Source organism: Vanessa tameamea, chromosome Z, assembly GCF_037043105.1.
Source record: "Vanessa tameamea isolate UH-Manoa-2023 chromosome Z, ilVanTame1 primary haplotype, whole genome shotgun sequence".
In the NCBI taxonomy this organism is placed as follows: Eukaryota; Metazoa; Arthropoda; class Insecta; order Lepidoptera; family Nymphalidae; genus Vanessa; species Vanessa tameamea.
The window spans coordinates 5,193,242-5,221,007 of record NC_087341.1 but is presented as its reverse complement, the minus strand read 5'-3'; the positions used below and the strand labels follow the sequence as shown (position 1 = coordinate 5,221,007).

General features: G+C 32.4%; 2 protein-coding genes across 2 annotated transcripts in view; one reads left to right on the top strand and one right to left on the bottom strand.

Moving 5' to 3' along the window:
- The window catches only part of LOC113404244 (protein phosphatase 1 regulatory subunit 12A), a 538,461-nt gene that overhangs the window by 270,192 nt on the left and 240,503 nt on the right, over positions 1-27,766 (top strand). The gene's annotated exons all lie outside the window — the stretch shown is intronic.
- LOC113404214 (otoferlin-like) lies at positions 109-27,766 on the bottom strand. Its single transcript, XM_064220286.1, has 27 exons — positions 27,659-27,766; positions 26,848-26,988; positions 25,650-25,791; positions 24,006-24,132; positions 23,220-23,376; positions 22,909-23,095; positions 21,276-21,463; positions 19,178-19,319; positions 19,035-19,061; positions 18,780-18,952; positions 18,582-18,686; positions 15,877-16,053; positions 14,832-14,984; positions 13,433-13,609; positions 11,502-11,618; positions 9,825-9,956; positions 8,835-8,984; positions 6,531-6,667; positions 5,825-6,174; positions 5,010-5,244; positions 3,546-3,782; positions 2,494-2,685; positions 2,220-2,390; positions 1,366-1,511; positions 1,036-1,190; positions 379-563; positions 109-136 (listed from the first exon to the last, which is right to left on the bottom strand). The coding sequence occupies exons 1-27, from the start codon at positions 27,764-27,766 to the stop codon at positions 109-111; spliced, it is 4,239 nt and encodes a 1,412-aa protein (XP_064076356.1).

The window sequence follows — 27,766 nt, the reverse complement described above, 5'->3', positions numbered from 1 at the left end:
CTTCCTCCAGACTAAATTTCGGCGATTATCTGTACTGGAACTGGGAAAACTTTTTTTTTCGTTCCACCCTTTGTCGAGCAGTAATCTTCGCTGCGGGTACTTATGACATCATCTAGGTCCAAGTACTTCAACACACCTGTATTTTTGTGCGAGTTAACAACTCACTATGTTCGTAAGAATTTCTCTCATCATTAAAGTCGAAACTGCTAATATTGAGAAGCATCCTGTCGGTTAGCGCTCTTTTAAGCTTAATTGTTCTGTGCCGAAGTCAAAATCTGCATAGCCTCAGCTCCAGCTCCAGCACTGCGAAAGTCTGGCTTCGGAACCGACTGCCTTTTTTTATTAGCTAACCACTAAACCAACAAGACAGTTACTTACGCTCTTAAAAATATATCAGAAAATTGACCCTTCAAATTATCAGAGCCCACCAGTAATTCTCGCACAGAATATATTGTAACCCGAAGTTCATAGTCTTCGGTCTTCTTAAGAGCAATATCAATAGGGGGCGGTATATAAACACCAGTGTCCAATGGAAAAATGTCCACCCACATTTGAACCTTACCCTGAAATACAAGAAAATAATTATAATGATGTTAAATGTTTACTTATCGTACATATTTTGCGTACCATTCTATTTTATATTCACTGTGAAAAGTTCGCGAACCCTCCGATCGATTTTAGTCATGGATACGAGACAACTGCTCGAGACATTTTATAGTGCACAAGTATATGCACAAAAACAAGTGCACTTTCTTTTGTCGCACTCTTACCGATGAGAGGACAAATACTTTACGTTTCCGAGACAGCGCTGTGGACACGATAGTGTAAACACTGTCAACTTTCAAAGTCTGGACTGTTATTGAGAGTTTTGTCGACGCCATAACTTTTAACTACACCACCGCGACAGGTTAGTAGTTGCCTGACTTCACAATAATTTTAATTTTTGGATTTTTCTTCGACAAGAGTAATTAAAAACTGTTTGGTCTTTGTTCGCAATAAAAAAATAAGACTAATTTATAATCAATTATAATTTACTTGTTCTATTTCAGGTCTATCTGGGTTATACAATGTTCTTGTTTCAATATGATCTGGAACCAAATGGTACCCACATAATGGTAAAGTGTGCCATTTATGTAAAATACTTAAGCACAAATTCTCTTTGCGTTCCAGACTCGAAGTGAAGCTTTCACCTGTTACGTGGAAACAATATTGTTAGCGATATATTTATAAATTGCTCTCCTGTAAGGTGAATGTACAATAAATTATATTTATAATGTTTTAGAACTCGGAATTTATTATTTCCAATTTAATAACTAAAGTACAATGAAAATAAACTTAAGCATCATTTTTTTTTAATTATTATACCTTTGTCAGTATCTTTGTATTCTATTCCATTCAGTATAAGAGAGGTACTGTCTATAAAAATTGGTGGTGAAATATGATTCTTAAGACAGAGTTCTTCTAGTATCATAGACGGCTTCATACAATCGCGCCATATTACAAAATCATTTCTAGATTTAAAAAAAAAACAACATTTTAAAGTACAATATTTGATTTAAATTTGGAAGACCGGTTTAATATCCTAGTAATTTTAGATTGCAAATGCTATGCCGTATCTTATCAATTGGAACTTATTTCCCCTTTACTTAAACGTCTATTGGAAATCGTATTTCGCTTGACGATCGACTGTTCAATAAACAGCAGTTTTTTTTATTTTATTTCATACTAATAAATAAAATTGAAGTGTCTGTCTGTGATTTCTAAATAACAGTTTTTAAGTTAATTATGTCATTTTTACACGTCTGACTTTTTTAAAAATGAAATCGTTAAAATAAAATTATTTAATTTCAAGTATTGTCGTCTTCATTAAATCGATTACGGTTGTTTGTTTTAACACACTTAATGTTTACTCACACATTCGTACATACATACATACATACATATACATAATCATATGCCTTATGCGTATGATTAAAAGTAGTAGTAGTAATTGTAATCACCAAAAATAAATTTCTAACAAGGTTTTTGAGTTAATATTATGAGTTTTAAAACGATATGATTAATCAATATATAATACAAATCAAACGTCAATAAAAGTGCGAGTTACGCCAACTATTTTAAACAGTATGTTTCCAATGAGAATGATATTCTTCCATACTAAAATGTTTCATCTATACTAAAGAAATGAAGTCATCGTTCCTAAGAAATAATAATCCTACAGGCTGTATTCAAACGGGAGTCCAATTCGAGCTCGATGCTTAGTGTAAATTCGGTCTTCCAAATCAATTTTCGTGCATCCGATTAATTCATCTAGCGAGCTGACGTCGTAATCGTACAAAGATATTGTGAGCAAGTAATCTTCGGGTAAATTACACCGGAATTCGTACATTCTGGAAGAATAATAAACATTTCTAATACGTAACATGTATTCATAATAGTTATATCACATGCAAAAATCTCGCATTTCAATTCCACGTTATATTCAAGTCATACTTTCCGAAAATAGGATTCAATTTGCTCGGCAGGTAGCTATTACGATTCCCCAATTGTTTGTTTCCGCAACTCAATACAATGTACGGACTCGTTTTTCGAACAAACTCTTTCGTTTTTAAATTGATCCCTTTAACAATGTAAACTCGGATCAAAAACTTCGCAGGATCGTTATTCGGATGATCATCGAAAAATCTGCACAAACGGGATATAATCTAAATTTTTTTCATAAGCTGGCATGGGCATCATACATGGATGTAACATATCACCATATATCTATATATATCTTAACCACATATATCTTATATATATATTTTAATCACAGAATCAAATCCAGTCAAGGTTCATTGGGTACATGTGTTCCACCATCCCACATTCGAAGCGTGGTGAAATCATTGCATTTAAGAAGAAAACACTTCTGCCCTTGAAACCATAACAAGTCAACTTAACAACTAGATTCTAGATGGTTATTCTTTTCTTAAACATTGAGATTTCATGGAATATTTTATACAGACTTATTTGAACTACGTATCTATTATTTATTACTATAAATACGTAACGCAAAATAAAATAAATAAATTAAAGAATTCTTATTCTTACACAGCATAGTAAATTTAATACTATTTTAGATTAATATATTTTTCTTTATCAAATTACATCAAGTAAATGAGATCTCAAATAAAATGAAAATTCTTCATGAAACCAGTTTTGTTGTTTTACTGTTAAATATGTATTATAGGTTTAATGTAATGAACTTTGGTTCTTGTCTCGGATTTTATTACAAATACACGACATAGTAATATGTCAATGACGCTGATGATCTCCTGACCACCTCCGGTCAACAGACAACCTCAAGAGAATGTGCAAACCGAAGTGCACTCCATTTCCTCACTCAGAATACGATGCAATGCGACCGCAATGCGACACGATTAGACGTGCCAGTTTTGGACAGAGCAACCCGCTAACTGTAATCAACCTCAGGCTTGAACTCCAAAGAGTCATTACTCGGAAAGTAGAATTTCATAAACAATAATTAAAAATAAATGGCCATTTACCCTCTATTCAATTCAATTCCACTGAAACTAACAGCTGTCTTGTTATCGGGCGGAGGCCATCTATAGATGGCCAATCCGGCTTTTAACAAGCCGCAATATAGATGCCTGTCTGTCTCACGGATACCTGTTTTCTTTCCATTATAAAGTTTTAGAGTTCTACACCAATCTTTGAACTTTGAAAACTCGGGTTGATTCTCCAGCTCGTAACCGAAAAGCTGTAAATTATTATATTTTGACCTTCATTTATTACACTCATTCGCCCCGATTTCATTTTATTAAAAATATATATGTTAAGATATTTTTTTTGAAAAGATAAAGCGCCAGGAAATTGCTGATACATCTAACCACGTCACGTTTTTTTTCGCTTCTATTATGAATTATTCATAACATATATACATACATATGTACATGCTCGTACACGACCTATAGAAATTTTGGATATTTCCGAATATCCCATACAAAGTTTATTGCTAACATATTCCTGAACAATACCTGTATCTACGACTTTAATATTTTACCAAAATCAACAACCTGAACTATTAAAATTCATAGTTATGAATCATCTTAGTAATATTTGATATGAATAACAGAATAAAAATAAATCTTGAACTTGACGTATAAAACAGACGAGTCTTTATTAATATTATAGATATTTTTACAGGCTGATGATAACTATATCAGTAACGTCTTATAAATATAAAATAAGTTAAGTTAATAAGCAACCTGCTGCTAAGTAGATATTGGCGCTGTAAGAAATACATCGCCAATGCGTCACCAACGTTGGGAACCTTGCCAAGTTATGTCCCTTGTGCCTGTAGTTACAGTGGCTAACTCTTTCAAATCGGAACAAAGCCGCAAAGTATTGGCTGTAGAATATGTGATGAGAGGGTGCCCACCCAACTGGGCTTAGACAAAGATTTAACACCAAGTTTTAACCATTACTTCATATTACAATAATAATACTCACAATTAATTTATCCGTACCACAAACATTTTCAACGTCATTATTGTCCTGTAATTAACTCAATATTAATTGGCCACAAACCGAATAAAAGTGACATAATAAAAATAATAAAAAAATTGAGATTTTATTTTCTATTTTACTGCATATCTTGAAACCAGTACTAATTCATAAAGATATGTTCTCGATTGAATTAAAATCTAACTTCAAGTATAATTTAAGTTAGGAATCAAACCGACATAATGTTACCATATACTATGATGAGAAAAATAAAATTAATCGTTAAATAATAGGAAAATTGTTAAACGGTAACGATCGTGATTCGATTGCAAAGTTAAAAAGTACCAAAGAAACAAGACGAAACAAACTGAACTAAAAATCATAGAAGAGATATATTCTGTTGTACTATTTTAATTATAACTTCATTATTCGTGTCTAAAATACGAGTGTATATCTACATGTAGTTAGATCTCACTTTTTGGGATTGAGAATATCTTAGCCACCAGTCTTTTCGTTTAGGTTCCGCTGTTCCAGGGTCTAATTTATTTTTATTTTTTGTCGAAAATATAGGAAGCAATGTATATTCTTCTTCATCAGGTTCCTTTTGCCAAAACAGATCTTTCCATTTCGAATATTTTGACCTGTTCATTGACACCACTTTTCTCGCAGAAGCGCAATCATCATTTACATTATTTTCTTTAACCACTGAACTTTTCTTTATAAATAATGTCTGATTCACTAAAAAAAACGTAAATAATTAACATAAATAAATTTAAGATTTTAAATTAACATGGTTATTTTTATTACTAACAGTAGTATTATTGTTCACGAGAACAAGACATTCGTAGATAATGTCGAAATATCGAGCTCCACCAAATAAAAATAAAAAACATGGTTAATATCCCGTTTTAAATACTGTTAGTAATAAATAAATTTGCCTCGAGCAAACAAACAAACTCGTTTAAAAACATTAAAACTATTTTGAAATAAGAGGGGTGACTATTTAAGTTCCATCATTTTTTGATATCTTATAAATTTGTTAGAAAAGTTCCTTTGTCGCAAAACTATACATACTATATACACACACACACTCAAATACTTTACATGCACACTTGTATTCTACCACACATACACGAGCTATAAAAGAGGCATTTCAGCACATAAATGCGTAGAGATTTGTCAAAAAAAGAATTAAATAATGACTTCTGATCTGAAACGTATATACTGCGTATAAAATAACATATTAAAGTGTTTCTTAAAAAAAAGGAAATTTTAAGTATATTAGTTACGTGATTTGAACACAATTATACAAACATACCTTGCATAAATTGTGACGACATTACCGAAGCTCGTTTAAGTGACGCGTCTCTGTCAGTTTTCTCCAACCAACGCAATATGTACTTGTTGGGATTCTTCACGACATTCGCACCGAGGTATTGCGTTCTACCAAACGTACTACTATCGAAAAGTCTGATATTTAACATTGGGCAATACGCTTCACTCAGTGGCGCTTCAAATATTTCTGATACACGTCCATTGGGGAAGTTGGAATTTGATTGTTTGTTAAATATTATATTAGACTTTATACTAAAGTCTTCAATTTCTATGGTGACTCCTAGTTTTCTAGTTATATCTACGTCACGAAAGCCCCACCAGTATACATCGACTCTGAAATAAAGCACACATTCAATGAATAATTTTCACAGAAGTATTAAGTATATTACTATAGTTATAGTGGCCCATATGTGGGTATAATGTCTTTGATGAGAAATGTCTGTAATGCTTTGGGAGTAAGATCGAATCGTTTGCCGATGGGAACCGTGACGGCACACGGTTTGATGCTGTCTTACGCCGTTATGCACCCTCTCCACCACAGCTACAACAGCTTTATAGCATAAAACCCACGATTTTCCTGCTTGGGTGATCATGTGACCGGCGATCGACTGGACGGTGCCAACGTTAAACAATCTAACGATATCGAAGTATATTATTCTCAAACAGTGTATAAATAATAGTGTGATTACTTGTATAATGTTGAAACAGGCAATAGATATTTTGGTAAGGGCATGTAGTCATCAGTAACATCCAATATATTTAAATCAGTAGTAAAGCTTTCCTCAATAGGGCTATAAATGATATTTTTAAGTAACCTTTCTGAAATCTGAAACAAATATATACATAATAAGTAAAAACCTTGCCCTTATATTGATGTCAAACGAGCAGCGTTTGGTCAAAAGCGACTTTTTCTCTATGCTCTCTCAATAAGTCATTAGAGTAGATGTAAAAGTTAACACTACAAAATAATCATTTAAATAATTTATCAGTGTTATCTCCATTACTTCTCAGAAGGTAGTTAAGATTTAGGTACTATAAAAACAAACAACGAAAATGTCAAATAAGTTCCGGACTTTTCTAGAAAACAATGCTCGCGCCGTGCTTCATCATTAAAATTTTACGTGGACAATAAAACAATTAAATAAATAATATTCTTCATTTAAACATTCGATAATATCTATGAAACTAAACGATCTAGGTTTGTTTTATATTATAGCGCGTCCATTTGAATCATTATGACTTAGATATATTCATGATCAAAGGACTCCAAAAAGACATTATTTGAATTTCTTCTTATACGAAGCCGGTCTCATAATAATTAGTTGAGCCCGGAATAGGGGCATATGGATTTTATTCGTTCTTGCAATGATAGTAACCTTCAGAAACCGAGATGAGACTTATACATTATAAAATGGAGTTAGTACTCCTTTTTTTAAATTCAAAGCATCGTAATTTAGAAAATAAATTTTATTGACTGGTCCCTGGACGAAAAATAACTGTATGAATATGCCTAGCTATAAACTTTACTAACGCCCTCTATAAAATCTCAACGAACTTGTTCGCGTAGTACACATTTAAGTGGAACATTGATTTGCTATGTATCTCATAGATGGCGCTGTCTTGCATATTTTTCTTATAAATGAGTAAATATAAAAAGCAATCTTTTCTTTGTAAATATATGATTAAAAAAACAAAACATTTTTGAATTACCTAAAAAGAATACTAAATATTATATTATGGTACATGCTTAACATGTAATTCAATACAGATGGCGCTACATGTCAATAAATAAATTTACCAGGAGTAGTAAGTACTACATAAAACCGTACATTGAAAATAGATGTCGGATAAATCACTTTTAGGCCAATATATTTATTTTAATGATGAATTATGATATATTATTAAAGTTGATGTTATGCTGTTCAAAAGCTGACTTGTTCAGGAGTCCAGTGCTAAACTGGCTAAACTTTAGCGATAATATGTTTTCTATGGTACAAATCATAGAAAAAATTACCGATTTTAATTATATACCCTTTTATTTGTTAGTACTTTAGTATTCTAGTACCCTTTCATGATATACCTATAAATTCACTTATGACTCTTATACATAAATGAAGAGTACATAGCAGTCCTGATTATTCGATTGTGCACAATATAATATAACTCAACAAACATAAAAAAGTCACTTTACATTGAAATCGCATTAAAAATGTCAAGAAAGTTTGCTCTACCAAATCTTTATGTGTCTGCAACTGACTGACATATGAATGCATAGATTTCACATGAACGTATATCATTAAAAAACAGTGAGTTAGATATCCTATACACAAAATATTATGGGAGGTAGGTATATGTTACGAGAGGTATCGATGTTATCAATACCCTAGAAGTCACTAAAATGAATTTCGATTCGTAGTTGCGTGTATTTTTAGATGAAGCTAAAATCATGAACGTGAACTGAACTTCGTTTTTGAGGACTTGTTCGTCGTTTTATAATTCAATATACATTTAGGTAGAATATCTCTCCTTAAAATATTGCATGGGTTAATATATTTTCTAACCGTTTTCAATCCAACTCGCGGCTGTTTGTCTTGCTTAGAAGAACACTTTCATACAAAAATAATATAAAAGTTAAAGAACTAGAATCAAGACATATCATTACAACTAATAGAGAGATAAATATAATTATTAATTAATAAAATATAATACTTGGTGGCAGGGCTTTGTGCTAGCCCGTCTGGGTAGGTACCACCCACTCATCCGATATTCTACCGCGAAGGTTTGAAGGGTGAGTGAGCCAGTGTAACTACAAGCACAAGGGACATAACATCTTAGTTCCCAAGGTTGGTGGCGCATTGGCGGTTTGAGGAATGGTTAATATTTCTTAAAGCGCAATTGTCTATGGGCGGTGGTGACCACTTAACATCAGCTGGTATTTTCTCGTCCGCCTACCTATAACATTAAAAAAGAACTTAATTTAACTTAACTGATACCTGCATTAATTGGACAGACATGAGTACCCGTCCCGTGTTGTCTAGACCTCTAAACAAATCGTACCATTTCAGCTTGGGCGCAGACTCAATATCTTGCTCCTGGCTCACAGTTGGCTTCACTTGAACACGACCAATAAGTTCTGATTTGCCCTACAAATGTAAAACAACAAATAAAAATAAAAAAATCATTTTTAATACGCTTTTTTAAGTAAAGCTTAGTACCTACCTACTGGTTCGTATTATGAATTCAACCGACAATTTAAAGTACCTCAATAGTTACTATTTAAAATTCATTTCCATATAGAAATAAAAAAAAAAACCATAATAAGTTATTGGCTTAGGAACGCCTTTGCATAACCAAGTCTGTTTTAAGATATTAACTAAAAATGTACTTATCTACCTATATAGGTACTTATAATGACAGCGCCTTATAGTATAACTTTGAGATAGGTCAAGTAATCGCCAGGTCTTTATGTGACTTTCTCAAAGCAACTTTGAAAGGTCAGTTATTTCAATATTAACATTAAAATGTTTAAGTTCTGCTGTTGGATCTAATTTGAATCTTGAATTTTGGCTGATTATGTTATCGAAATACAAACGTTGAATATAAAAAACACAAGGAGAAAATTGAAGATGTAATGTAAGATCTCTTGTAGATGATTGTTGATGAAATATGAATGGTATTTTGAATAATAACCATTTCTAGATGTCTAACGTCCTTTGAAACAACATTTTCCAATTAAAAATCTATTGTAGAAAATGTACACTGAAAAATATAAAAAATCAACAAATCCGCTTACCAAAGCCAATTATTAATATGAATAATAATAAAATATTTTAAACATTGTGTTCAATTTGTATGAAATTATCGAGCCAATGAATATTCTGATCATTCACATTTTAGTATCAGGTAAAGCACCTATTGAAAATTCGCGTTATTTATGACGCTATTCTAAAGATCAATAATATAATTTGACCTCTTCCACTAACCGATAACTCTGTATTGTAAACTTCGACTAAAACAATAGCGGGGCTGTTAGTAAGTCTCTCCGGGGTCATAAAAACCATCCTTTGTATCTTGAGAACTTGATTCCACACCGGTGTTAAAGTTTTACATTGTACCTATAATTTTTAAAATTGGAATAGTAGTTTAAATGTTTTCGACACATCGATTAAATAACTCATACATCAATGTCTTTGTGATAATTCATTTAGAATGAATTTATGTTAAATTGATTTTTTAAATTTAGAACGAAGTAATTGCGAAAAGTCCTGTTATTTTTTTAATTCTTGAGTAGAATTTATTGAGTCACATGCAAACAGCCAACGGATGTCCAATGGAAATAATGACTCAAACGTAAAAAGTACTGAATTCGGACGTTTCATAGAATACGTGTAGGGAGCATAATATTAGTTTGAAACATTTAAATTGTTTGTTAAATTCAGTGAAATTAGAACTATCGTTCCCTACCCTAAGCTGGAAGGGCTGGAATTTAAATCGATAGGAATTAAAGTGTGGACGTACAGTTTAAACTTGAAAAAAAAAATCTGAATATATCAACCCGTGTATTTGAATCAGACACTTTACATAGTACTACATACATACTATACAATATACCTTTGATTGTATACATATACAAGTACACGAAATTCAGGCTTGTCACCTAAACAGTCTAAATTGAAGCACAAAATTCTGCATCTTATGGTGTAAGTGATATGAATATTGTTGCAGTAGTTTTTTCAGCCAACGCCTAGGAACGTTTCCATATTGGTTGGACTTTACGTATCTGTCTGGGTGGGTATTATTTCTACAGCAGTTATCCTAACAAAGAGTAATTATTCCAGTTGATGATGTCGTCCGGACCGATTTCGGAGACTCATCTTTCGGAGACATCTATTCCCTCGCTCTGATAATCGAACAAGACGCAAATCCGACTCGGCCGAAAAGAGTTGCGCCTGAACTCTTACCACCAGATTCACGTGCTTTCCGAGGCACGGAAGTCTGCACAAATCCAACTTATAGACTGCGGGATGTTACTCATTTCTTTCGATAAAATCGAGTAGAAAAACCCAATAACTTTTTATCGGCCCGTCCTGGGTTATGAATCTAGGACTTTAGGATCTGCGGCCATATAACCACTAGACTATAATAGTTATATTTTTTAAACTTCTATATTTAGATCAAGAGATATTATAATAACTTTTTATCCGTTGTATGCAGAGCATTAATTTCTATTTCTTACTATGTTATTGTCGATGGATGAAGGATACTGCTTACCTTCAGAAACCATAAACAGGTATTTAAATTTAAAAAAGCGAGGGGTATCGCGGTATACTAGGTTCGAACGAAATTGCTTTGTGTATATATATGTTATGTATTAATTAAAAGACACAATAAAATAAATTAACAACGTTTAACAATAATTCAATGACAATAACAATTTTTTGTATAAATCCCAAGTGAATAAAAACAATAACAATAAATTAGTTAAAATAATATTGTATAAAGCCGTATAGAAAGAGACAAAACGAGAAAGAGAGGAAAAGGTATAACGCTTTTCCTTACACGATGCTATCTGCTATTTCAGTCTACTACAAAAAATTATAATCCACTCGAAATATTAAACTTGAGTATTAATATTAATATGCTGTTCTACATGTACATACCTTTGTTTCTTTGAATGTGTTCAATACATATATTCTTAAGTATGTCTGAATAGGATTAAGTCCAATACACACGTTTTTCAACTTTGCCTTATATATAAACGCCTTACATTCTACCATCTGAAACATAATCATTACTTAAATGAAATATTTTACTGTACTAATATGTTCGTCTTCGATAAAAATTCACGACATATTTGTAATGTATGTTCTATGAGATGTAAATATAGATATAATATGTAGATGAAATACGTTTAAATTTAATAAATCTATGGGAAACTGTTATAAGAGATAAGACCTTTGCGCACCGTGTTATTTGTAATACATATAATTAGTTTAAGGAAGAAAATCTTAAGCATCAGTCTTATTAGCATAACATTAAACCTCATTTCCCAACAGTACCTTTTAGCACATAAGCCTTTCTCCTTTCGACTGACGATATGTATTTTTTTTATGTTATTTACATATGATAAATGATTAATTATTTACGATGAATAAATGAATGAATTTTAATCAGAAATATTCTGCCAATATATTTCAAGTTCGACGTTCATTCGATACGTAGATACAAATATCTATAATAACTACCTCCATAGTGGATTATTATCCTTATAAGGGTTTCCGCTTTTGCTTCAGAAAGCACAATTAGACACATCGTCTCGCTTATTACTCATACGACGGGAGTCATTGACCATAGATAATAAATCACATATACACATTGTATTCGAGATGATAAACTAATAAATAAATTCCAATACAAATATATATATAAATTCATTAAATAATAATAAGTCTATCATTATTTTTGTATATCGTCGTTGCGCCTGCAGAAGTCGCTATGTGTTTTTTACTTATTTTTAGATTTTTATACCGTTTTAATCGTTATTTCAATTTATGTACCTTTCGATGTATGAACGTCACATAGCAAAATTTTAAAACTTAAATTATTGAAGTTATCACAAAACTGTACTTACTTGTTTACAGTACGTGCGTATTGAAATAACGATTAAAACGGCATCACATACATTACATTAGCAGCCTGTAAATTTCCCACTGCTGGGCAAAGGCCTCCTCTCCGTCTGAGGAGAAGGCATGGAGCATATTCCACCACGCTGCTCCAATGCGGGTTGGTGAAATACACATGTGGCAGAATTTCGTTGAAATTAGACACATGCAGGTTTCCTCACGATGTTTTCCTTCACCGCCGAGTACGAGATGAATTATAAACACAAATTAAGCACATGAAAATTCAGTGGTGCTTGCCTGGGTTTTAACCCGAAATCATCGGTTAAGATGCACGCGTTCTAACCACGGGGCCATCTCGGCTCGCGGCAAAACGGCATAACAATCAAAAAATAAGAAAAAAAAACGTATCTAATTTTGCAGACACAACGACGATATATAAACAAATAGATTATGTAAGCGTGCCAAAATCTGATAGCATATAATCATTGTAACCAGTGCCCGTAGATTTACTGGCCGCATACATGATTAAGCATTAATTAAGCATTTAATAATTAGCGTGGGCTAATTACTTGTGGGCGACAACTTAGTTGACTCGACCGACGTATAAACTAGTGAGTAATTAGTTAACGTGCTCTTCGTTAATAAGAATTAAAATGGTAATCATAACATCGAAATGATGATGAGTTAAAAATTACAATTTCGAAATGTCTCATTGAATTGGACAAAGGTATCCTCTTAAGGGATGGTAGTTAAGGACGATTTTCAACAATCCTAATTTACTCCAAATTGTGAAAATAACTTATACACCTTAAAACTCAGTGATCTATCTTTTCAAATTATTTATACAAAGGACTAATTTTAAAAATAAATATAATGCAAAAAATAATAATTAACAAAACGCCGTTCGAATGCAAAAATCATTAATTACGTATTATAAATATTCATAAATTAATTCAGCTGTTATTTACCATAACAGTGCTTTTAATGCACATATCATAATTTCTCATTTTGAGCTGTAATCCGGGCAAGCAGGTTTCGAAAGCTGGTTTATGTCGATATAATCCCATCCATATGAGTACTTCAACCTTACCCGCAATGCAATAACAGTCACTCATAAAATTTGTATGTTTAGGGCAATGTAATGGCTAAAATATAAAGACGAACGAGAAAGATATAAAAAGTTGAATACTGTATACATTTTTTTAATGGCATTGGTTGGCGGACGAGCATATGGGCCACCTGATGGTAAGTGGTCACCACCGCCCATAGACAAAAGCGCTGTAAGAAATATTAATCATTCCTTACATCACCTATGTGCCATCAACCTTGGGAACTAAGATGTTATGTCCCTTGTGCCTGTGATTACACTGGCTCACTCACCCTTCTAACCGTAACACAACAATACAGAGTACTGTTATTTGGCGGTAGAATATCTGATGAGTGGGTGGTACCTACCCAGACGGGCTTGCACAAAGCCCTACTACTATGATAAATATATATACATTATAATGTAGAAATAAAAATATACACTATATATAGAGACTCATTTCGTATTAATAGGGTTTTGTGCTAGCCCGTCTAAGTACGTAAGACCCACTCAACAGATCGTGCTATCTACCGCCAAACAGATAAAATTGTTTTGTTCCGGCTTAAAGGGCGAGTGAACCATTGTTACTAGAGGCACATAACATGTTCTGTTATATTATATGTTGTTCACATGTATGAAATGGTTAAAATTTATTAGATTAGTATCCAAGACCAACAATTACTAAGGCTGGCTGCAAACAATGTTTTCAATGTAAATATAACTAGATGATATTTAAATGGATGAGATAAATAGAAGCCTAATGTTCCAATTTAGAATGGTCCTAAAGAAAAAAATCTACAGATTCCATACTAATAATTCAATCAAAAAAATAATTTCTTGAAAGACATCTCGTAGAACGTTCTTTATAACATAATTTGATGCAATAAATTCACTTTATACGGTACGAGGCATGTAATTAAATGTAGTTGTGGGAGATCATATTTTTAATCATGTTCCGGACTTATAACACGGTTGTGTAATTGACTAAAATGACAAGTCTTTATAAGAAGCTCGACAGATGTGAACAAATCAGAAGTGGTTCAGTGTTGAACACGGCACTATCGGTGCTCTGAACTGTTTATTTGGTAATAACCCAGGTGAGCGTATTGTTGTATTTATTCTGTAATAATGTAATTTAACTTAATTATTTTATAAGGAATTCATTGTAAACAGTGTTTAGAAATAAGTATAATTACCTGCTATTATATTAAATATACTTTTTTTACTTATAAATTGGTTGTACTTCCGTTCTCTCACGTAGTACCTTATTGTTAGAATACCTTTATATAAACAGTTTGTAATATTCCACAATCCTTGCCGCATTGTTCCGGTTCCATCGAGTATATAACGTCAGTTGGGGAAATCTTACAAAATCCAACTCTCGATCCTCCACTCAAAAGCCACACCACAATTCCAGGCCAGCCTTCTAAGGACTGTGCAACAATATTACGTAATTTAATTCCAAACTTACTAGTCCAACAGTCCGCTGCGATTTGTAATTTGATGTCTATATTTTTACATGCATTTATTTAACGTGCAACATTTGTAAAGTAACAGTGCAAAGGTTTGGGTCAAATCGTGCGATCTGAAGAAGAACTTCTTCTTACTAACAGTATTTAAAGCGGGATATTTACCATGTTTTTTATTTTTATTTGGTGGAGCTCGATATTTCGACATTATCTACGAATGTCTTGTTCACGAGTTTTAAATACTGTTCGTAATAAAAATAACCATGTTCATTTAAAATCTTATAAAGAACTTCTTCTTATCTTACAGACAATTTTTTACTTATTGTTGCTGTTTTTAGCATTTCATAGTATGACCTGTCTGCAGATTCTGTAAGAAGAAACTATAAACTCACCGAAGAATACGAGCGTGTCACAATGTGATGTGCGACATTGTTTATAATTATTATAAAATTTATAGAAGACACGTAACAAAATGGTGTAAGTCGGTTGTCAAGATTTCACGAGTGAGTAAAAGGTGAATTCTTAAAGAATCGTTCTTCACAGAATTGATAAAAAAAAACGCGTTTCTGTATATGAAGTTGATATTAATAAATCGAAATAAATCTTTAAAATAAATATAGTTGCCGTAGTTCAGTCATTTTGTATAAGTTATATAAATAAACCTTTCTCGTTTATTATTTTATTATGTGTGTGTGTGTGTGTGTGTGTGTGCGACTAAAAGATGTAAGCGGAAATACAGACGGAGGCAAATGGCGACTCTGGTATATACTATTTACAGATGAATACTGTCGAACGTCCAATATCAACATAATATTAATTAAAATTAATTTTACCAAGAAAGTAATATGAATTTTACATTATAAGTGTGATCCTTTAATTCCTGAGATATTATTTTCATATCGGCAAGCAATTGTTTCACAGCTTTTCTGGAACCGATGTTTATTTCCTTCGTACTTGCGCTAACTTCATCGGACTTCATGTCATAATTTGAACTGTTTTTTATCTTTTGCATAATTTTTCGATGTATCCTCTCCTATAAAAAAGTAAATAAAAAAAAAAAAAGTTCTGGCATAAAAATGTCCTACTGTTTGCTATAAACCTCTTGTTAAGGCAAAACTGTTCTTATGAAAAACGTTTCTAGATAATTCCACCATGGTGGTCTAATGACGGTCTGTGCAATACTTTACCCAGCAGAACATCATCCGTGTAATGAGTATACACAGAATATTCTCGTTTATCACAGAACGCGAAATATCCCATAAAACCTTATTATTCCTTGTTCGATATTTAAAAAAAATAATACTCAAATATATTAATTGATCGTTCATTAAACTTTAAATGTACATAACAATTCCGATAATAATTTTTCTTGTCCTAATAAGCGTAGGAACGATATCTTAGACAAAATAATGATCATTAAAAACAGATTGTAATTAATTAAAAAGAATTTGTAAATAAAACAACTTAATTTAAACAAATAATAAATTATCTCAACTATCTTTCTGCCGATACTTTTCTTGGTTATTTACAGATGCTTTCAGGGACCATTTGTACCTTACTTATATATGATTATTAATTAAACATTGTCTGTCTCTAAGTTATTAATTAATACGTTTACTTGTCAAAATATATACATTATTTAACAGACTCTTTGTATTCAAGGTCTATAAAAGCTAGTTTTTAAAAATAATTATTATTTGTTTGTTGTTATTAGACATTATCATTAATTGTAAATCATTATTTTTTTTAATTGTCCGTTTGCGCAGACTAACACATAGTATGTGCTAATGATAAGTCACCACCGTCCATAGACATCGGTGCTGTAGAAATATGAAGCATGCCATTCTTAACCAATGTTCCACCAAGATGTAACCTCCTTGCTTATAGTAACACTGGCACACTCAACCTTTAAACCGGAACACAACGTCACTTAGTTTCGAGGTTTGGCGGTATGTAGTGGTGACTGCACAGACGGGCTTGCACATATCCCCACCACTAAGTAATTTGTACAGGATTCATTTGCACAAATGGTATATAACGCAAATTGGAAATATACGTGTCTATATTTTTCAATTTTTAATTACACATCAAAGTAGTCAAAACTATAAAAATATTTGCGTTCACCGTCCACGCTACATCCGCTCTCTAACATTACACTGCTCTTGTGTTCAGTATTTTGTGAATAAGCAAATATTTGACTTCGTTCCAAACGTGGATGGCATTTGGTAGTATTTACTAATAAACCATATGTTTAGTTACATAAATATTACTTCGTTATACACTTTTTTTTTCTACGTTTTCAGCTCGATTTTCTAAAATCGAGTTCTCGTGAAATCTCCACGTTTCGATCTGCTAAGAGTCTATTTTGACTGTTGACAGCTCGAAGTCTGGCCGTGTGTGTATGTATATATATACATATACATAGTATTATAGACCGAAAACTGAATGACATGGTCAAGGAAGTGACGTCACCTTTGAGACGTACTTAAAGAAAGGGGCATCCATCTTGGTTTGTCATGGTGGTAACAAGTTTGTTACAGTCAGTTGTATTCTTGATGAATTTCATAATATTTTGTTGATATATAACTGAAACTTAGATAGTCAGAGTCCGTCAATTTTTATTTTAAATGTTTTAGTGAAAGGTCGATTATAACAGACATATATATTTTGTAATAAATGACATCGAATACTGCAAACTGCATAGAAATTAAACGATGCGTTTTAAAATGTTTCGCGTTTTAAATAAATATATATTTTAAATAATTTTGTAATTATGTTTGATAATTTGTTCTCGCAATAAATATCATTTTTCAAAACTCAACTTCGAAATCTGCATCGAATGCCTCAAACAACTTCGAAATTCAGCTACATAGTTATATAAATGAGAAAAACGTAGTTCAAATAATGCTTTTATGACCTAGCGGTGTTGTTCGGATTTGATTCTAAATTTTAATGATGTAAACAAGATTAAGTACCATTTTTGTTAAGGGATTTATTCTATTATTAAAAGAAAAAATGTTAATTTGATGAAAATTGAACCTTCAAATTAATACATTAAAGAACAACATTAAACAGAGATGATGCACGTATACGCTAATATCAGATTAGACAATTAGTTAAAGTATTATTAATCTGATATAATTTAAATCGCGTAATATTACTTTGGCCCTAATATAGATTCCTGTAAGTAAGCCGCGTTAGCCCAGTGGTTAGAAGACGTAAATCTTAACCGATGATTTCGTGTTCAAGCCTTTGTAATTTCATAAATCGACCACGTATTTCCACCAACTCGCATTCGATTAGCATGGTAGATTAAGCTGCAAACCTTCTCCTCAAAAAAGAGAGTAAGTCTGAGACAACCAGAGGAACTATGACGTTTTGTTACTCTTTTATTTAACTGTTAAACTATTATTTAATTCCTATAAAAATACTTACGATTATTTCCTTCTGTACTTTTAATTGTTTCTGTTCCAATTCAGTATTACATTGTCTTGAAATGTCTTCTCCTTTAGAAGAAGTTGAATAAGAAAACTGAACTATGTCTAAAAAAATTCTAATTACTGCTGTTGTATCTTCTAATACTCTCATTAGCTCTTTCGTGAGTATCACAGTTGAGGAATAATCATAGGTCTTAATGCGGCAGTCTACGTCATCTAATACTGCCTCCTAAATAAAAAAATAATTAAATTAAAATCTTTTTGAGACTCAAATCAGTATTACATTACGAATTATTAATTTAAATAATGAGAATATACCGACCAATTTATTAACCACTGCACGTATCATATTATTTCGGTACATTTTATATCTGTAATCGGGCAGTCTGGCTGCTAATTGCAGAACAGGAAACGCGGTATTAAAATCAAGGTAACCATAATCAGGTTGAGTTTGCTTTACATCGAGGCTACCCGTATAATGCAACTTACGAGTTCCTATAAAGCAAAAAAAAGAAACAATTAATTTTTTGGCCTAATTTATAAGTCAAAAAATGTTTACATTTATAAGGAAACTCACGTATTTTATTCATCATTTTCATGAATTCTGAAACAAATGGTTTGTTAATCAAGGAGGTTTTAATTAGCTGGTCATCATAATGAAGTTTAATGGGATCATTTTTTAATATAAATCGTAGGACACCGACTTAAATACTGAAATACCTTCATCTGACTTGTTATCGTGAACCATCTCACCGACCGTAATTGCAACACCACAAGACTGACCGGTTATTCTACTATTGAGCATCGATACTTCGAAAATGGGACAGTATACGCAGAAATCCTCAAACGACCATAAATTTTCCTGAAAGTAACTTGAATTTATAAAGTCAATATTTGCAACAATCCCCATTCGGCCTTTATTTCAGAAAAATATAATACTCTTGTTAATGTAGAACAAGATGAGGACACTCTCCTTTAATTCAGTATGCTGATAATTCATATTAAAGTGATGATGTTACGATATGATCTTTGATACGTAAAATGGATGAGCTTTCATCCTCATATAAACTCTCTTAGAAGATGTATTTTGAAATATTCTCTCTTAGTGCTTACCTGCGTTCCTTAAGGAATTTTTGTGCAAAATAATCACGTTAAACCCACCGGACATCTGACATGTTAGGAAACTATATATTGGAATAGCCAACCATTATGACAAAAGCCAAAATTTTAACATTGATTTCATACGATCTTGAACCATAATTAATATATGATCATCATCATCATCATCATCCTCCTGCCTTTATCTCAATTTTACTTGGGGTCGGCGCAACATGTCTTCTTCTTCCATACTACTCTGTCTGACGTCATCTCCATGTAACATTCTTTCTAACCATATCGTCTCTATATGCGATGTGGATGGTCACTTCCATGCTCAAAACCTTCCTCACAACATGGTACTCATTCCTCCGCATAACATGCCCATACCACGACAACCGGTTTTCGCGTAGCTTCTCGGTTACCGGTGCCGCTTTCAAACTTCCTCTTACGTACTCATTTCTAACTCTATCCATTCGCGTAACACCACAAATTCCTCTCAGCATTCGCATCTCCGCCACATGCAATTGTCTTTCAGTCATCCCATTTTATAATTAATCTATGATATTAATTAATTATGATCTAAATTTTGTTTAAATTTTTTCTTTCTTCGATTGGAACGTCAGCTGAGTTAAATTGTTGTGATTTCGACTGTTTAGTGAAGAGAATAATTACATGTTTAGTGAATTTATTATCGACTAGGTAATTCGTTATAACCTTATAACGAATAAAGCGTATAGAAAATACTTCATTCCGTCTATTTATCTGCCTACACTTTCTTTCACGTTCCCTATTTTTAGATAAGGTAACAATACTAACAGATAAATCTTGTCATTTTTAACTAACACACTACGAGTGTGTTTAACATTGCTTCAATGGTTTACTTCTTTCAATATTATGTTTTTGTGAATTTCAAAACTTACATTCGACTTCAGATTGCTTATGAAACGTACGTACGTACCTAATAGTGAGAAAAATAAAGAACACGATTTACCAGCCCTCGTCTCCGACCCTCAATGACAGGAAGCGTGACTCATTACTGATCCGCAGAAAATATGGTAGCACGCCTCGTTTTATTAATATCGTGATTTTTAATTATATGTATAATAATTAATTATAAGTCCGATTGAGTTGAAATTCAGTGTACTTCTTTTGACGACGGCTACTCGTCAATAAAAGCGTCAAGCCTTCTTAAAAGCAGAACAGGCGTTGCCCCAGCAGAAGAACATTTCATGATTGCTACTTGATTGTTATTATTATAAAAGCATTATATGTTTGGACATCGTTTCTGAATTTAATATTATTATTTTTAATATTGGACAACATCACAAATGTATGTATACATTACTCTGATCCCAATGTAAGTAGCTAAAGCACTTGTGTTATGGAAAATCAGAAGTAATGACGGTACCACAAACACCCAGACCCAAGACAGCATAGAAAACTAATGAACTTTTTCTAGATCGACTCGGCCGGGAATCGAACCCGGGACCTCGGAGTGGCGTACCTATGAAAACCAGTGTACACAATACTCGACCACGGAGGTCGTCAAAATTGTTATTGTTATTGACAATTTTATGTCACAGTATCATTTAAGAGTATTTGAGTGTGTTTGCTTTAGTGATTTCCTGTACATAGAACTTAAAATATATAAATTAATTTGGAAATCTTAAACAAAATCGCTGGCAAAAATGACAAACAAAATAATATCATAAAGGATTACAAGGCGAATTGGTGCTACTGGCTCCACGGTTATACTTTTGAGGTTCTTTTGATAGCACGGAACTATGACGTTGCAAGCTACAAGGAGAGCTCCACGGTGAAATGGTCCATCAACACTGACGCCGTTCGTGCTCAGGTTTGAGCTTGTGTAAATGTGTAGAAGAGATGGCCCGAATGTTGGTAAAAAACCTTCAACAAATAATACTTATTAATAAGAAGCATAAACATATATAAAAATAAATGAGAAAGAGAAAGACTGTAAAATAGGAATGTCGTTTTATCGCCAAGAAGCAGCTGCAGTAGTACCAAAACGTTAGTGTCTGATAATATGAAATTCCCATTTATATTTTGGTATGTTATGTAAAAAAGATCATGTACGTTCGAACGTTAAAAAATTCTAAATATATGCAGTGCTATTTTGTTAGAATTTGCTTCGTATCTCATATGTGACATTATGATGTAACGCTGTTTTGGTGATTGCTTTCTTAAAGTGAAGCTATCGGATCGCCCACGAAACGTTTATTTAATATGATAGGTTTTGGTTGTATACTGCACGGCACTCATCTAAATTTGACGCCAAAATGATGAAACACTAATTAAATGTTTTTTTTTCTTATGCAGCCGTATCACCGCTTTCTAAGCTGCCAGTAACTTTTTCCGCTCTATAAAATTAATTCTTTGTTAAATTGTAACTTTTTAGTCGATAGCAATCAAGAATCTTTAATTTTCTGCACATCTACGACTGAAGCTCTTCAAAATGAGACTATAAACTATTTTTTAAGTGCAGCTTTCGTCCCATAATCCCTGGGACAAAAATCGGCTTACGCTATTAATAAATAAGATAATAATAATTATTATTAATGTCGCATTATGACCGCGATCATATTCTGAGTTTCATTTTTCCCAGAATAACTTTACTTATCGAAAAATAGACCAAACAGTATAATAAAATTAACATACGACAAGTCAATAATCAGATATTGTACTTCTAATGAATCGGCTGAAATAAATATATTTATTATTGATATGAAACATTTATAGTGCCTCGAGGGTAAGACCGTCTCATATGCCGTTATGTCTTCATCCACGTCCGTTTCTTTAGGCCTTCATAATAAGTAAAATACATTAATTTTATAAAGGAAATTCTGTTTTTGTTTTTTTTTTAATTGAATTTAACAAATATATTGTATTCTGTAATTATGAATTCTTTCTATAACCATCAATTTTAATGTTTCACATCTGCTGGGTCTCCTGTGACATTTTTGATATTATTATTGACTTGTCTGACTCGTTGCCTTAGTGACTAGATATAAAGTCGCAGATCAGAAGGTTCTGGGATCAAATCCCAGGTGGGGTTGACAAAAAATTGGAATTTTCTGTTAAAAAATCTCAATAGCAACCCGAAGTCTAGAAGTGTGTGCACACTCCCATGCTTTTGGAAAGCACATAATGTCATCGGTCCTGCGCTTCAACTCTTTTCGGTCGTGTCGGATTTGCCGTCCCATATGATTATAAAAGTGCATGTGCATTATAATACTTCCCGTGTCGTTGGCAGAATTGGCTCTCTCATGAGATAAGCCGCCGAGAAGTCAGAACATAACCATCAATTTTAAATGAATTCCATAATTATTTACCATTCTCTCCGTCGTGGGAAATATCCCCTAAACAGAGGTGCGTCCTGCCCATAATCCGATTGAAACAATTTTCTTTATAAAAAATGTCGAAATTAATGATTTGACTTGTACTGGGAAACATTTCCGCTATAGATATTTGTTCGCAATACATAGGGTTATTATTTAGAGGATGGATCGCTGTTTTCGCCTAAAAAATCCAGAAAAAAAAATATGGATATTTAATTCATATTAAATTTCATTCTCGATATTATTTAATATGCAATATTTTACATTTGGGTGGCAATTTATATTCAAGTAACATAATTATTTACCACTTGACCGCAAAAGGAAACTCTGACAAATGTATTGGGTTTCCCATAACGTTTATCAGTTTGTCTTTCATCACGGTTTTGAAGTCCAAAAGCACCGTATACAGTAATTACATAGTTTGCAATTTGACGTTCAGAACCCGGAGATAGGAGATTTTCGCTAAAATTTACATACTTTCAAACAAATTATTTATTTGTATACTAGAAATAATTTAATGATCAGAACGTGATTAAAATGATGTCAAAGTAGATGTACCATTAACAGCTTCGTACTTATAACTATTGTTATAACTGGTCGGAAACATTGTCCACGTTTATAATGTTAACCGTATAATAATAATTAACGTCACCTGCAAATATCCCAATGTCAAGGCTAAGGAATCTCCTCCCCTAGATGAGAAAGTACTAACGTGGTATACGTTCACTCGCTTACTCAGTCACTCTATTCCATTCCTTGATTTCCAATCTTTAACTAGACAAACTGACTGGTTGAGTGAAGATATTATGATATTCAACTCGATGAGGTACGTCTCCGGGAAAATGGCTAGTTTTATTATATTACTTCTACTTTTTAATGCACTTAATGTATGCTCTTTCGTTATAAACCAGGGACATCACCTCGTGTTCAGCGGTGAAGAAAAACATGTGAAAACAAGCACGTGTTTGTAAAAAAATACTGTCACATGTTTATCTGAAATAAGTTCCAAACCTTCTCCTCCAAAGGAGAGAAGCCCAGAAGTGGGACAATGACTGGCTGTTACTTTATTTGTAACACAAAAAGTAGCTTACCTTTTTAATTTCTCGTCATTTATTATAACTGGTGCTATCTGCAGTTCTCCTCTTAATATAATTCTCACGTTTACTTTTAAAAAACCCGCAGGACTTAATTGAACCCACTTGTGGAAGACTTGATGGTCTGTTAAATGTAATGACTTGGTATTAAGACTTTTTTACTATAAATTCGACAAATACATTCTGGTGAATTCCTATAATTTTAATACGAAGCAATATTATTTAAGACATAATAGGAATATAATTGTCATTGGTTAATTAGTCCTTCTTGTACCGCTTTTTCCCAATACGGTCTGAAACAAGTCTAAACTATCTAGCTGTCCTAAAATATTTTTTCTACCCTGTGCCTACAATTTGTCTAGAACTTCTAGGCAAATCTATCTTATTTGGTGTAATACTCTATCGTCAAAGACTATTGTATTTTTATTCTTTAAAGTGTTCGATTTAATTTATTTTATTTTGATTACTGAAATATTTGTTATAACGAAATAAAGAAAATGGAAATTCCTATTTGAGAAATGCTTCCGAAATATTAAATTTATTAGACGTTTTCATTTATCGCCCCTACGAGGTGAGTTGTAAATACTGATTTAGAGCTAAAACACGTCAGAGGGTCGGGTAGTTAAGCCTTAAGCCATATTCAATTAAGAGACATGTTACAAAATAATGAGAAATGTAAGTAAATATTACGATTCGTTTTTCTAGGTATATCTTCATATTTTACAAGTGTTTAACGAATTTAGAACGAAAGCGGTATTAGTACTGGAAATTTATTTTTAGTGAGATCAACAGTACCGACGAAGTCATCATTATTGTCATTCTACTTCTACACTTGCATGGAAGTATTAAGAATTATGAAGTATATAAGAAGTATGAAGTATACGAATACTACTATCGAAAACTCGGTACGAATTTTAATACGATGTAATTTTTTTTCTCATAAAATACTTGTAATGTAGAAACATTTAAAAAAAATTTGTTTCGAAAAAGAAAAAATATAACGTAAAAAATTAATGCTAGTGGTATATTATTCCGTGTGAAAAGTATCTCTAGGGATGATAGGATGCCTATTGTTATTTGAAAGATTTTTTTTATTTTATACTATTTGAAGAAATATAATGGAAAATTAAAAGTGGATACAGTATTCAATTACTTCATTGAATAAAGTGAGTATGTATATATCACCGTAGAAATGTAAATACCGTTAGATTGTAATCTATCTCGCGAGATTGTAAACTGCTGTAATATTGTGACCGGTGATTTAACTCAAAATAAAACATCGTAGATAATTTATGGCATTTCGGTTAGGTTTGGGTTAGGGTTATAAACACTAAGTTTATAATTTCACTGAAATTACGCACTTCGATAGATTATAATCTAGCGAAAAATAATGCGTGAAATTGTAAATAGTATGTTACAGTTCACAATCTCGCGAGATAGATTATAATCTAAAGGTATTTACAATTTTACGGTGACATATATATATTCAAACGCAGTACATTTAATTTATTTTATTATAGTATTCGTTTAAAAATTAATTTGAAATGTAATTACTACCTACATAATCAGGATCAATTACGCGTGACGGCGATAATTTATTATCTGGTCATGATCGTATAGAAAACTAAAATTAATATTTACTCGACTGTGCCCAAATCTCTCCAAGGTTCATACTAGACTCCCCCAAGAGACGAGAACCTCTGCACCTCGGCTCCATAACAGCAAGCCACAGATTTGTATGCTGAAGGTCATGAAGATTTACTTGCATATCAAAGATAAAACTCTGTAAGTAATGAAATTAAAAATTGATAGTATTATTACAACAAAAAAATTGATATATTTGGATATAAATAAAAGCACTACTGAGTTATTTCATGTACTTATTTTGTGTTTAATCCTTTACTCCAGTTGCGTGAAGGAGAATGACATCCCGTGCAAACCTTCATAAATATCAGATAAAATTCTACTTCTATTCATCAACTCCCTAATTCACCTTTTCTTTTTCCACCTCATAGTAAGTTTACTTACTGGCTTGCGCAAAACTTAATTCATCAGATATTCTACCACCAATATTGTTTATACTTAGTATTGTTGACCTCCGGTTTGACGGGTGAGTCAGCCAGGGAAACTAGAGGTGTCCCTTGTGCCTCTAGTTAGTCTTAGTTCCCAAGGTAGGTGTTCACGAATGGTTTATATTTCCTACGGCTCCAATATCTATGGGCAGGGTGACCGCCTACCATCAGGTGGTCCAGTTGTCCGACCGCCTATAAATATCATAACAAAAAAAATCATGTTTATAACTTTCACGTGGATGCAACCGCGGCAATATAAACCTTTTCCGAACGACGGATTGAACTACGCTTTTTTATATATTGCCCGTTTATTTTTGACGCTTATAAGGCTATAATAGATTTATAAACGGCAACTATTATTCAAAATGTGTATAAAATAATCAAATATAAAGCTAATAATTAAATATAATATATATAATTCAATTAAAACATGCACAATTTTATAGTTTAGTAAATTATATAACATGATGTTATGGAAGAGTGAGTCCCCCTGACGAGTATGTATTATGCGCACTAGAGAGACCCAACCTTAAATATGCTTTGTATACGGTAGTAAAGAATAAATAAACAGAAAAAAAAAAAGAAACAATTACTTATATTATGAAATTAAAGCATGTTTTGAATATGATCATCTTTACACGTGTCTAATGGTAAAATATTAATAATATTAAGAAGAACAATTCGCTAACAGGGCAAGGATAACCGAGTTCATTTACACCCGGATATTAAACTCGTAATTGTATTTTAATGTCTTGCCTTAAACTTACTTCTCTGTTAAAAACCCTGTTCATGTCTCTCCCAATAATCATTTTATACTTCACTTTACCAATAATTATAACAACGTACGCGTTAGACGACTGAGGATTGATCCAAAACAGATTGGTTACTTTTAAAATATCGACCGCAATCTGTGGAAAATCATAATTCAATGTTATCGATATGCAAATCATTTGTGTATATTAAATATTTTATATATTCGAATAAAAAATTTTTTAATGATTAATTTAATTATATTATCTTATTAATCACAAAAATCTTCATTTTAACGTAAAAACTATAATCATTAACTGATTCTTGTTGTTATCTTTAATCTATATATAATCTATTTGTTAGTTTTAAGTTACCGGCATACGTGTTTAGATATTTTCGGTACCTTAAAATATAATTTTACGTTATGTGAAATTATAATGAATCATCGAATATAATCAAACCGATGTGTCGTTATACTAACGGTGCTTAATTCATGGGAAATATTTCGAACCAGTTTTATAACTTAGATACATAATAATTATTTAAATAGCTCTAGAGCGATCCACTATCAATCTCTAAACCGCACATACGAAACGTTTTCGTTTTAAAAGTGGAATAACCACAATCACCATTAAGCTGTCTTACAAACCGCAAAATGTCACATATGAAAGACATTCAATTAAAACCCCATGCCCTATACTTTACATCGGCTTCACTGGTCCACACAACAACGACGAACATCCATTGTATTTTGAGCAAAAAGACAAACGCGCTCCTACCAATAAGGGTGCTTGATAAATAATTTATAAGAATCGCGTTACACATAACCTGAAAATACTGAGGCATAGCTTCCGGATTGTACTCGTTCTCAATTCTGTAAGTCGGCGCTCGGACTACTTTTTGTCTTCCACGCTCCTCTGGCGACTTCGAGCGCAT

Excerpts from the sequence above, each read along its gene's own strand:
- LOC113404214 (XM_064220286.1), bottom strand. The coding sequence starts at position 27,766 with ATGCGCTCGAAGTCGCCAGAGGAGCGTGGAAGACAAAAAGTAGTCCGA. Across the intron at positions 18,953-19,034 it reads GAAAATGATGAATAAAATAC|GAACTCGTAAGTTGCATTAT; the intron begins GTGAGTTTCCTT and ends TTTGCTTTATAG. Across the intron at positions 5,245-5,824 it reads GTCGTCACAATTTATGCAAG|TGAATCAGACATTATTTATA; the intron begins GTATGTTTGTAT and ends CGTTTTTTTTAG.